Below are 13,855 nucleotides of genomic sequence, written 5' to 3'. Positions count from 1 at the left end.
ACAGCCAGCAACCCTGGGCGGAGTATTGCACCATGGGAAGTGAAATGCACTCTGGGAATCGTAGTTTGCTGTGTAAAATTCATTATATTTCTGTGGTGTGTAATAGACTATTGCAATATAGAAGCTTTCGAAATGAGCTTCGGTGTTTTTTATGTCTATTTTTAAACTAAACTATTAGTTTAATACATTAATTGATTATGCTATAATGAATCATATGTCTCACGAATGTCATTTGACCCAATATTATGGGCCTAGATGAGCAAATTAACACTGTGTATCAAAAAATAAAGACCAGATATTCTTCTGTTATTTACTTTAATAAGACATTGCATACAGAAGATATTCCATCTGTTATTTTAGTTTTACCATTTATTATTCAACGTTGCACACATTTTCAAACTTCATTCCCCCTTTCTGGTCTTCTGTGGGAATAGAACACACATCCCTGGCGTAGCGACTGCTATGCTCTTCCAACGGAGCCACGCGGTTATCTGTGGTGTTGAGTATCGTTTTGGTATTGAGTATCATTTCGGTATCAAGTATCATGATACTAAACCTGGTATTGGTAAAAAAAACACGTGTGAACATGTCCGTTTTTTCATTGTTTGTTGCTGGTGAGTAGTCAGGGTTGCCTCACCGTAAGGTCACACGTATTAGTAAAAAAACGGATGAGGGCACATGGATTAGGCAAAATACGCAACAGTGTTTCTTATTGAACAAGTCCCTCCATCTTGTGATGTAGGTGTGGATGAGAACACCATCATTTGATGTGCTGGTGAGGAGGAGCAACGCCCAGAGACAGCAGATCAAAGCTACCTATGAGAAGGCTAGCGGCAAGGTAAGATGTGACACATGCACACTTACCAACACACTAGTTGTGTTTGGTTTAGCATGTGCGGCTGGCGGCGGGTGGGTGGAGTTTGCACTTTAGGACCGATGGAATGATGCAACACGTGTAAACACACACTTGTGTATGACTGTGGAAGAGTGTGTCACCCCTCTCTCTGCAGCCTCTGGAGACTGCCCTGAAGTCAGCCCTAAAGGGAGACCTGGAGGATGTGGTTCTGGCTCTGCTCAAGACACCAGCCCAATATGACGCCCAACAGCTCAAACAGGCCATGAATGTAAACATGCACGCAGCTAGTCACTCACTATAACTCAGAATAGAGGCAAAAGGTGGGACTTTTACAACTGGTGGGACTGTTTTAATATGTGAGGAGACGGTGCTGACGAGTATCTACTGTACTTTAGATTTCAAGATGTGCAGTGTGTGTGATGTGTCTGGTATAGCGGTAGACTCGAAAATGAGCTATTATTGAACAAGTGCAAGTAGTCCCTCCATGTTTTGTTGTGTTTGGGGCATAATTAACACTACCCTGCACTTTCTGTTTGTGTTATCCGATCCTGGACTTTTCTTAGCTTTACGACTGATGTGACCTGACCCTTTTGTCCTTGTTGACTGTTCACACCTCTCCCCTCTCGATTTCTCTCTCAGGGATTGGGCACAGACGAGGATACTCTGGTTGAGATTCTGGCCTCCAGGACCAATAAGGAGATCAGAGAGTTAAAGAAAGTCTATAAGGGAGGTGTGTCCGCAATATGTAAATATGTATGTAAATGTCCTGTATGTGATATTTCCAACATACCAATAATCGTGGCATTTTCTTTGCTAGAAAACAAAAAGGAGCTAGAGGATGACATCAAATCTGACACAAGCGCAGACTTCAGTGCTTCAATGCTCTGCTCTCGCTCTGCAAGGTGTGTTTATTTACAGTTTGTTTAAACATGTTTAAAGATACATAGTTTGGCACAATTAACACTCCCCCTCTCTCTCACTCGCATACTGTAGGCTACTAGGAATGAGGACACCATGGTGAACCAGGAACTTGCTGACAGTGATGCCAGGGTATGGAGGAGAGGAAGAGAGTGAATGTGTGTCAGAATCAAGTTTGGGCACCTCAAAGAGTCAATGTGTAATGCGAACCCTGTGTGTGTGATGCCCGTGCCTACTGTATCTGTCTAGGCCCTGTATGAGGCTGGAGAGAAGAGGAAGGGAACAGACTGCTCTGTCTTCATTGACATTCTGACCACCAGAAGTGCTCCTCAGCTCCGCCAAGGTGAATATACACACAAACTGCACATGTATACACACATTTGGTAAAGAAGACATTGCCCAATAAGCTTACACTATTTATTTTCTCACCACCTGTTCATTATGTTGTAGCCCTATAGTGTGATTTTGTTTCTGTCATCAGTTAGACCAGGGGTGTCAAACATGTGGCCCACGAGCACATTCAATCCTGCCTGCGGGTGCTTTGGTAGGGGTGGGTGGGGGGGTTTATTTATTTTATATATTCAGTCAACATTTTAAATGACCAACTAAATCAAAACTACAAATGATAATGGACCTACATTCATAGTCCCTTCACTCTGTCCAGCTTACTAACAGTCATTGAAACGAAAGCATAACAGTCAGGGAGCATCGGAAATTCTAAACGTGATAGATAGGACCATATTTTGGGGGACTGCGAGGACATTTATTCCATTTGAAGACCGCACATTTTGATGAAGTCGGGCGAAGCAACATTTGTCCAGAATTTATTTTAGACACTTCATACATTTTTTTCACTGCAAATACCTGAGTGTGGACCTTCTTTTTTAATCATAGAATGTTACTTTTGGTCAACGCACCACAAATACTAATAGAATCTAGATGTGTGTGTGGGGGCTTTTTCCTTTTTCATACACTGCATGTACAAGCACACATGGTTGATACTGTATAATCATTTCAAGTACATAATCCTTTCCCACTCTCTCTTCCTCTCAGCGTTTGAGAGGTACACCAAGTACAGTAAGGTGGATGTGGCAAAGGCTATTGACCTGGAACTGAAGGGAGACATTGAGAACTGTCTGACTGCCGTAGGTGAGAGAACATAGCCAGGTCCAAGCTTAGTAACGTTGCACACATGTTCCAATGTCCTCAAATAATCTCTGCATCACCCTCAATAAATGTCTTCTGCTGCATCACACCCTTCACTCGGCCTTAGTCCTGTAACTGAGCAAAATAACATTAGTCTCTCGAGACTAAAACAATCATCACTTTTTTTTATAAATAGATGTGATGGCACATTACCCAAGGCATATTCATATTATCCAATTATTGATTGCAAATGCCTGTTTATCATTTCATGGACATTTTGTTTTGTGTGAGGACAATGGAGCACTATGTCTGATTTAAGAAAATACCACGGTACCAGCTGGCAAGTGTCTTATCTGACATTTTCAACCTCTCTCTGACCCAGTCTGTAATACCTGCATGTTTCAAGCAGACCAACATAGTCCCTCTGCCCAAGAACACCAAGGTAACCTGTCTAATCGGCATCTGTAGCCATGAAATGCTTTGCAAGGCTGGTCATGGCTCACATCACCACCATCCCAGACACCCAAGACCCACTCCAATCCTCATACCACCCCAACAGATCCACAGATGACTCGATCTCTACTGCTCTCCACACTGCCCTCTCCCATCTGGACAAGAGGAATACCTATGTAAGAATGCTGTTCAGCAGCTATAGCTCAGCATTCAACACCAAGCTCATCACTAAGCTCAGTACCCTGGATCCTGAACTTCCGGACCGGCCACCTCCAGGTGGAGAGGGTAGGCAGCAACACATCCTCATCGTGGGGGCATGCATAGTTCCCTCATGTACTCCCTGTTCACCCACGACTACATGACCGCACACGACTCCAACACCATCATTAACTTTGCAGACTTTACGACGTTGGTAGGCCCGATAACCTACATGTAGAAACAGCCTATAGGGAGGAGGTCAGGGACCTGGCAGTATGGTGCCAGAACAACAACCACTCCCTTAACAACAGCAAGACAAAGGAACTGACCGTGGACGACAGGAAACAGGAGGACCGAGCACGCCCCCCATCTAAATCAACAGGGCTGTAGTGGGGCAGGTTGAGAGCTTAAATTCCTCAGTGTCCACATCACTAAGGAATTCAAATGGTCCACACAGATGAACACAATCGTGAAGAAGGCACAACAACACCTCTTCCCCCTCACAAGGCTGAAAAGATTTGGCATGGGCCCTCCGATCCTCAAAAAGTTCTAAAGCTGCACCATATCTTGACTGGCTGCATCACCACTTGGTGTGGCAACTGCTTGGCATCCAACCGCAAGGCGCTACAAAGAGTAGTGCGTACGGCCCAGTACATCACTGGGGCCCCGAGGTCCCTGCCATCCAGGACCTCTTTACAAAGAGTTGTCAGAGGAAGGCTCTACAAATTGTCAAAGACTTCAGACACCCAAGTCCTAGACTGTTCTCTCTGGTTTCACACGGAAAGCGGTACCAATACGCCAAGTCTGGAACCAACAGGATCCTCTACAGCTTCTAACGCCAAGCCATAAAACTGCTGAATAGTTAACCAAATAGCTACCCGGACTATCTGCATTGACCCTTTTTGCACTAACTCTTTTGACTCATCACCTACACTGCTACTGTTTATTACCTATCCTGTTGCCTATATGTACATATTTACCTCGACTACCTAGTACCCCTGCACATCGACTTGGTATTGGTACCCCGTGTATATACCCAAGTTATTGTTACTCATTATGTATTTATTCCTGTTCTTTTTAATTAAATTTCTCTCTCTGCGTTATTGGGAAGAGCCGTAAGCATTTCACTACACAATTAGTCTACACAATAACATTTGATTGAATCCCCCCCCCCCCCCCCCCCCCCACCCCCTTCTTGTCGATGCTGTCACCTGACTGTTTTTCTTTTCTGTCTTTCAGTGAAGTGTGCTGGAAGCTATTTTCTTTGCTGAGAAGCTAAACTTGGCAATGAAGGTGTGTTAACTGTTAAACATTGTTACATGTTATGTACCAGATGAGAGGTTGCTCTGGGTCCTGATCATTAGGGTACACAACAAAGATATTTTAAAAAATAACATTTGCATTTCTTATTGGACAAATCCTGGTAGTTCTTCCCTGTTTCAGTCCATTTTCTGCTTAATGAATATGACCCTGTTATAAGATGTGACATTCTACACAAGAACACTGGTTATGCACATACTGTACAAGACAGCACAAACAGATCTGGATTTAGGGTAAGGAGCTTCCACTATCCGGTTATACATCTTCAGTTTGTGTGTCTGTGCCATACCCCAGGGTAAAGGAACCAGGACCAATATTCTGACCCGGGTCATGGTGAGCAGGTCTGAAGTCGACCTGGCCCGGATTAAACAGGAGTACAAGAAGACGTTTGGGAAAACCCTCTCCCAGGAAATTCTGGTGAGCAAACATCTCCACTTTCTTTAGTGGCAATAATAGACAAGTTACTGTTTTCCCAGATTCCATGATGCCATCCCATGATGGTTCATGACAACTGTGAAATGGCAGTCATGATGTATTTTCTCTACCTGCTAACAGCAATGAGCACAGTAAACATGGTAAGCAACATTGACATATATTTAGCCAAGCTACAGCAGACTTGAGGATCTATAGTGGAATATACCAGACACCATTTGTGTGGCAAGAATATGCAGTGGCCTGGATAACTGGTCCTTTGTGCAAATAAAGCTTTTTATGTTGCTTCAAATTGTCTTTATTGATCTGTGTGTATATTTTTTATTCTATCCAACATTGCATGTTTGCATGTTTGCCTATAGCCCATGAGGTCTAATTTGAGAATGACCCGCCAACAATGAACCCCTTAAGACCTGTCATGAAATATATTCACAAAAGACTCAGTTGTAAAACACAGACAGACATGGTATGTGTAATTAATGCAAATGAAGGATCTCGCCCTCAATTTTAAATGGACTTCATTGTATTAAATCTACAGTAGCTAGATGGGATTTGGAAGGATGGTCATGTGAGACTTCAGCTATGCTACATATAAGGCAGAGGAGGCTGGTGGGAGGATCTATTGGAGGATGGGCTCATTGTTAAGGCTGTAATAGAATAAAGGAAATGGTATCAAACATATGGAAACCACGTTTGACTTCGTTCCATTAATCCCATTCCATCCATAATAATGTACCTGTCCAGGGTAGCCTAGTGGTTAGAGCATTGGACTAGTTACCGAAAGGTTGCAAGTTCAAATCCCAGAGCTAACAAGGTACAAAGCTGTCCTTCTACCCCTGAACAAGCAGTTAATTTAAATTTCAACAAAACTTGTCTATCGGCCCGTCGCGCTCACCTTGGTCATTATGAAGTGCTTCAAAAGGCCAGTCATGGCACACATCAAGGCCAGCATGCCAGGCACACTGGTCCCACTCCAATTTACCTACTGCTCCAACAGATCCACGGAAGATGCCATTTACATCGCTATTCACACGGCCGAAGGTACGTCACTGGGACCACACTCCCACCAATCCAGTACATCTACTCGAAGCAGTGCCTGAGGGAGGCACACAGTATCATCAAGGACCCCACACACAAGCTGTTCTTTCCCTTACCTTTGGGCAGACGATATCGGAGCATGAGGTCTGAAACCAACAGTCTATACAAGCCATCAGACTGCTGAACACTTGAACTGGACTGACCACCTGCTCTGATTCTCCGTACCTTAGCACACATGCACTCAATCATGCACACACCCACCCACACAGACATACATACATGCTACACACACATCACAACTGCTGCTACCCAGTAGTGTAAACTACTTAAGTAAAAGTACTTAAGTCGTTTTTGGGGCTATATGTACTTAACTTCACTATTTATATTTTTGACTTTTATTGAACTACATTCGTTAAGAAAATATAGTACTTTTTACTCCATACATTTTCCCTGACACCAAAAGTATTTCTTTCATCTCAGTGCTAGAGGCGCCACTACAGACCCTCGTTCGATTCCAGGCTGTATCACAACCGGCCGTGATTGGGAGTCCCTTAGCACGGCGCACAATTAGCCTAGCCTCGTCCAGGTTAAGGTTTGGCCAGGGTAGGCCATCATTGTGAATAAGAATTTGTTCTTAACTGAATTGCCTAGTTAAATTAAATAAATAAAAATGCTTAGCAGCACAGGAAAATGGTCCAATTCATGCACTTATAAACAGAACGCTTGACCCTGGTCATCCCTACTGCCTCGGATCTGGCGGACTCATTAAACATCATGTCTAAATGTCTAACCCTGCCTAACCATACATTTTTAAAATAAATAAGAAAATTGTGCCGTCTGGTTTGCTTCATCTAAGGATTTTTAAACTATTTATACTTTTAATACTTAAGTCTTCAAAACCAAACTTTTAGACTTCTACTCAAGTAGTATTTTATTGGATGGTCCTTCTGTGGCTCAGTTGGTAGAGCATGGCGCTTGTAACGCCAGGGTAGTGGGTTCGATTCCCGGGACCACCCATACGTAGAATGTATGCACACATGACTGTAAGTCGCTTTGGATAAAAGCGTCAGCTAAATGGCATATATTATATTATTATATTATTGGATGACTTTCACTTGAGTCATTTTCTATTATGGTATCTTTACTTTTACTCAAGTATGAGAATTGAGTACTTTGTCCACCAGCCTTCTATACTGCTCAATTTACATACTTGCCACCCATCCCCCAATACAAGTGTAAAGACTGGACTATAAATTGTGCCTTCCTGTATTATGCTAAAATGTATTATACTATTCTACAGCCGTTCTTTGTATTCTTATCTTTAATTATTTCTTGTTGTTGTGAAGGAACCTGCAAGGAAGCATTTCGTTGGACGATGTACAGTATATCATGAATATCCCGTACATACAACTAAATCAGTACACTCATAAAACCTAAGCATTATAAAACTTCTTTGATAAAATAAGCGTTACGTATCAAAATAGCAATTAAGTTTTATCTTATTGTCCCCAATAAAATAAACTTCTTGGTCTGCTTAATACGTATTTTCATGCAGACAGATTGTGGGCGGAGTAGACACTCATTGTAATGGCCGTTGGTGGAAGAAGGTGAGGACCAAAGCGCAGCGTGGTACGTGTTCATGTTATTTATTAAACTGAATACTAACTACAACAAGTAACAAAAGAACAACCGAAACAGCTCCGTCAGGTGCAAAACAGGAATTAACTACCCACAAAACTCAGGTGGGAAAAGGCTACCTAAGTATTGTTCTCAGAGACAACGATAGACAGCTGCCTCTGATTGACGACCACACCCGGCCAAACAACAAAGACATCACAAAACATAGAAAATGAACATAGAATGCCCACCCTAGTCACACCCTGGTCTAACCAAAATAGAGAATAAAAACCTCTATGGCCAGGGCATGACAGTAACCCCCCGGCTGCAAAACCTGACTTTAAAGGGGACGGTCCGGGTGGGCCTTCACGACTGGGGACCCTCGCAGCGGACGCCGGACAGGCGGGAGACTCCGGCAGCTCCGGGCTGAAGGGAGACACAAGAGACCCGGTTCTGGGAACAGGCACAGGACTCACCAGGCTGGGGAGACATACAGGCAGCCTCTACACAGGGCCGTGGAGGCACACTGGCGGTCTCGACCGCATAGCTGGCCCCACCCTTTCTGGCTGGATGCCAGCTTCCACCTGGCAAATGCGGGACGCTGGCACCAGGCACACCGGCCTGTGAATGCTCGGCCGAGACACAGTGCGCATCACCCCATAGCACGGGGGCCTGCTCAGTCACATGCTCGCCCCGGTAAGCGGGCTCAGGTCTCCAACCTGACTGCCACACTCCCCGTGTGCCCCCCCAAAAACATTTTTTAGGGGGCTTCCTCGCCAGCTGTGTTCCCTCGTAACGCTGGTTCCCTTCTCCTGCTGCCTCCGCTCTCCTGGCTGCCTCCACCTGTTCCCATGGGAGGCAATCCCTTCCAGCCAGGATCTCCTCCCATGTGTAGGATCCCTTGTCGTTCAGGATGTTCTCCCATGTCCATATCTCCTTTTACCAATCTGCTTGGTCCGTTGGTGGTGGGTGGTTCTGTAACTGCCATTGGTGGAAGAAGGTGAGGACCATAGCGCAGCACGTGTTCATGTTATTTATGACACTGACCACTAAATACAACCAGTAACAACCGCGCACCCAAAACAACTTCGTCAGGTACAAAACAGAAAATAACTACCCACAAAACTCAGGTGGGAAAAGGCTACCTATGTATGGTTCTCAATCAGAGACAACGATAGACAGCTGCCTCTGATTGAGAACCACACCGGCCAAACAACAAAGAAATCCAAAACATAGAAAATGAACATAGAATGCCCACCCTAGTCACACCCTGGTCTAACCAAAACAGAGAATGAAAACCTCTCTATGGCCAGGGCGTGACACGCATCGCCTTTTCCTCTATGGTCGTTCGTAAACGTCACTTTTAGAAAGGATGTTTTTGGTGAAAGTTGGAAACTAGAGGAGTAGGCTATTAGACTGAATGAATCAGGGTATGTGTGGTGGTTTAACCAAACCACAGATGTGTTCATGGAGAAGATCCTCATCAGCAAGGGTTATAATTTTTCATCATGCGTACATGGGTATGGGGTTAAATGTAACCCTTGTCTGAATAAAACGGTCTGGAATGAAACGGAAGTAGCTAAGCTAAATAATGGCAGCACTACCTGCCAAGTTTAGAGCAAATCGATCTCCAACGTAGTGCAAATTAATGTGACTGACCCCTCCACATTTAAATATGATAGTTTCCATGGCTGTATTACTCCTGATATTATGTATTAAGAAATTGTGCACACACTCCGTTAAGACGGTGTTCAATATTCAGTTGAAGTCGGAGGTTTTACATACAGCAAAATACATTTAAACTCAGTTTTTCACAATTCCTGACATTTAATCCTTGTACAAATTCCCTGTCTTAAGTCAATTAGGATCACCACTTTATTTTAAGAATGTGAAAGAGTATAAGAGTAGAATAAGAGTAGAAAGAATGATTTATTTCAGTTTTTGACCCACATTCCCAGTGGGTCAGAAGTTTACATACACTCAATTAGTATTTTGTAGCATTGCCTTTAAATTGTTTAACTTGGGTCAAACGTTTCTCCCACAATAAGTTGGGTGAATTTTGGCCCATTCCTCCTGACAGAGCTGGTGTAACTGAGTCAGATTTGCAGGCCTCGTTGCTCACACAAGTTTTTTCAGTTCTGCCCACACAATTTCTGCCCACCAATATAGGATTGAGGTCAGGGCTTTGTGATGGCAGCTCCAATATCTTAACTTTGTGGTCCTTAAGCCATTTTTCAACAAATTTGGAAGTACACTTGGCATCATTGTTGAGTTGGAAGACCAATTTGCGACCAAACTTTAACTTCCTGACTGATGTCTTGAGATGTTGCTTCACTATATCCATATAATTTTCCTTCCTCATGTATATTGTATATTGTGAAGTGCACCAGTCCCTCCTGCAGCAAAGCACCCCCACAACATGATGCTGTTACCCCTGTGCTTCACGGTTGGGATGGTGTTCTTCGGCTTGCAAGCCTCCACCCTTTTCCCGCCAAACATAACGATGGTCATTATGGCCAAACAGTTCTATTTTTGTTTCATCAGACCAGAAGACATTTCTCCAAAAAGTACGATCTTTGTCCCCATGTACAGTTGCAAACCGTAGTCTGGATTTTTATGGCGGTTTTGGAGCAGTGGCTTCTTCCTTGCTGAGCGGCCTTTCAGGTTATGTCGATATAGGAATTGTTTTACTGTGGATATAAATACTTTTGGACCTGTTTCCTCCAGCATCTTCACAAGGTCCTTTGCTAATGTTCTGGGATTGATTTGCACTTTTTGCACCAAAATACGTTCATCTCTAGGAGACAGAACGCAACTCCTTCCTGAGTGGTATGACGGCTGCGTGGTCCCATGGTGTTAATACTTGTGTACTATTGTTTGTATGTATAGATGAACGTGGTACCCTTCAAGCGTTTGGAAATTGCTCCCAAGGATGAACCAGACTTGTGGAGGTCTACATTTGTTTTTCTGATTCCTTGGTCGATTTCTTTTGATTTTCCCATGATGTCAAGCAAAGAGGCACTGAGTTTGAAGGTAAGCCCTGAAATACCTCCAATTGACTCAAATGATGTCAATTGGCCTATCAGACGCTTCTAAAGCCATGACATAATTTTCTGGAATTTTCCAAGCTGTTTAAACTTAGTGTATGTAAACTTCTGACCCACTGGAATTGTGATACAGTGAATTATACATGAAATAATCTGTCTGTAAACAATTGTTGGAAAAATGACTTGTGTCATGCACAAAGTAGATGTCCTAACCGACTTGCCAAAACTATAGTTTGTTAACAAGAAATTTGTGGAGTGGTTAAAAAACAAGTTTTAATGACTCCAACCTAAGTGTATGTAAACTTCCGACATTAACTGTATCTATCTAGTGCAGTTGGGACAGTGGTCATTTGTGAGTGAATGTATTAACGTCCTCTATGTTGTTAGTGTTTGCAACGTCCTCTTTGTTTTTCGTGTTTGCGACATGATGGACTGACTAGTTTAAATGTGTATGATGTGAGAATGTATGTGTTTGTGATTATTTTAATGGAAGGTGATGCCAAAGAAAAATGTATATCCTGGATGGACAATACATTTTTATTCTATACTATTCTAGTAAAAAGGTAGCGTCAGGACCCAGACAGTCATGTTGCCTTGACAACTGCAGGAGGTAACTAGCAAACCACACCCTAGGCTTAGAGGCACTCTTTACTGTCTTTACTGCCAGCCTCAAAGGAGGATCTATTGAGGAATCACTGCTCACATAGTCAAGGATAATACAGAAAAGATAACCTGGCGTGTTTGGTTTTCTATACACCATAGACCTGAGATGACATAACAGTTGTGGCCAGGTAGGCTGGGGTAGATCAAGTTCTTCCAGTTTAAAAGTATTTTGTAAGGTGTTCAGAGCTGATGGCGCAGAGCACATAAAAGCCCTTTTACCAAATTCAGTTTGGACATGTGGAACAGTTAGCAAGATAAAGTCCTGTGAACGAAGAGAGTACCCACCACATTTCTGAACAATAAAAATGCACAACTAAAAATGCTAGTAAACCCAAAATGGCTTTGTAAATAAAAGTATACCGGTGACTGAGCCTAGAGAAGGCCAGCCAACCCTTGTATATAAAGTGCAGTGGTGCGTAAGGGTTTTGCAGTATAAAATAAATCTCAATGCTCCATGGTAAAGGGTGTCAATTGATCTCAAACATATATGTTCATATATAAAATATCTCCATAGTCTAGTAAAAACAAAACTGTAGCTGATACTAGCCTCTTTCTGGCTTCAAAAGAAAAACAACTTCAGCTTAAAAAATGTTGTAAGTTGTTGAATATGCAGTTTAAAAGAGAGGCTGTCATCAATTAAAATTCCAAGATATTTATATGAGATTAAAATCTCCTTGCCCTGACAGGTTGTAATAGGTGAAAGGTTCAGAGGTCTCTTTCTTGCTTTAGAAAACACCATTAGTTTAGTTTTGTCAATATTGAGGATACGCTTCAATTGACACAAGGTATGTTGAACAGCAATTTGCAAGTTCTGTAAAGCTTTTGTGAGAGACGAGGCACAACAATAAATAACAGTATCATCAGAATAAAAGTGAAGTTGCGCATTTTGCACATTTTTGTCTAAATTATTTATATAAATAGTGAATAAGAGGGGACCAAGTACAGAGCCATGGGGCACATCATTACAGACAGACAATTTAACAGACATGAGCACATCAAATTGAGTGCACTGAGTTCTATCAGACAGATAGTTAGCAAACCATGCAACTGCATGCTCCGAAAGACCTATGCTTAACAATCTCTGCCTTAGTATAGCATGATCAGCTGTATCAAAAGCCTTGGAGAGATCAATAAAAAGTGAGACACAGTGCTGTTTTCTGTCAAGGGCTTCAGTGATATCATTTAAAACCTTCATGGCTGCTGTAATTGTTCTATGCTTCTTCCTGAAGCCCGATTGGTACATTGATAAAATAAAGTTAGTATATAAAAACTCTTTTAGCTGTTCACTAACAAGGGTTTCAAGTTTTTCAAGTGCTCATTGAAACAATTCAGCGTTTCAGTTTTGTCATATTGAGTCCTTAAATACACAATGATAATTCATTAACATTACTGTTACCAGACATAGACTTAATAGCCTTCCAAAACTTTCTAGGGTCATTCAGGTTATCAGTGGTAACAGACATAAAATATTCAGACTTGGCCTTCCTGAGAAGAAAATAACACTTGTTTCGTAGCCAATCAGCATCAGAACATGATTTCCTTGCTTTAGCCCAGGCTAGATTACGGTCGTGAATAATACAAGACAGCTCAGCAGAAATCCATAGATTATCCCGCCCTTTAACCCTGAACCTGTGGAATGGGGCATGTTTGTTTACTATTTGGAAAACAACATAATGAAAGAACTTACAGGCCATTTCCACATCAGGAATAAACTCAATCTTGCTCCAGTCAAAATAAAACAAATAATGAAAGAAAGAAAGCCTGCTCATTAAAACTCCTAACGTTTCTCTTACGAATAAAGCATGGTTTTGTTTTAGGAACTTCAGTATTTCTAACAGCAACAACAGCACAATGGTCACTTAAATCATTACAAAAAACACCAACCGCAGAGTATTTATGTGGAACATTTGTCAATATCAAATCAATCAGGGTAAATTTCTCTGGACATTTGAGATTTGGGCGAGTGGATGAGTTAATCAACTGGGTAAGATTCATAGAATGACAAAACATTTGAAAATCATCAGACACCGGCTTTAACCAACACCAGTTGAGATCACGAATCAAGACCATTTCACCGTAAAGAAGTTTAGACATAAGGTGCATCAGAGAAGAAAATGCAGAGGGGGGAGGTCTATAACAGCCAATCACAGTTATAGAGAGACCCTTT

General features: G+C 42.3%; 1 protein-coding gene across 1 annotated transcript; it reads left to right on the top strand.

Annotated features, from left to right (window-relative positions):
* The first annotated feature begins 1,739 nt into the window (after window positions 1–1,739).
* LOC127911667 (annexin A1-like) lies at window positions 1,740–4,857 on the top strand. Its single transcript, XM_052478588.1, has 5 exons — window positions 1,740–1,758; window positions 1,850–1,906; window positions 2,024–2,117; window positions 2,828–2,923; window positions 4,811–4,857. The coding sequence occupies exons 2-5, from the start codon at window positions 1,871–1,873 to the stop codon at window positions 4,840–4,842; spliced, it is 258 nt and encodes an 85-aa protein (XP_052334548.1). The 5' UTR covers window positions 1,740–1,758; window positions 1,850–1,870; the 3' UTR covers window positions 4,843–4,857.
* Window positions 4,858–13,855: the final 8,998 nt, after the last annotated feature.

This window comes from Oncorhynchus keta, chromosome 25 (assembly GCF_023373465.1).
Source record: "Oncorhynchus keta strain PuntledgeMale-10-30-2019 chromosome 25, Oket_V2, whole genome shotgun sequence".
In the NCBI taxonomy this organism is placed as follows: Eukaryota; Metazoa; Chordata; class Actinopteri; order Salmoniformes; family Salmonidae; genus Oncorhynchus; species Oncorhynchus keta.
The sequence above is the reverse complement of the archived record's forward strand: the minus strand, read 5'-3'. Positions and strand labels throughout refer to the sequence as shown.

Excerpts from the sequence above, each read along its gene's own strand:
- LOC127911667 (XM_052478588.1), top strand. The coding sequence starts at position 1,871 with ATGGTGAACCAGGAACTTGCTGACAGTGATGCCAGG. Across the intron at positions 2,118-2,827 it reads TGCTCCTCAGCTCCGCCAAG|CGTTTGAGAGGTACACCAAG; the intron begins GTGAATATACAC and ends TCTTCCTCTCAG. Across the intron at positions 2,924-4,810 it reads GAACTGTCTGACTGCCGTAG|TGAAGTGTGCTGGAAGCTAT; the intron begins GTGAGAGAACAT and ends TCTGTCTTTCAG.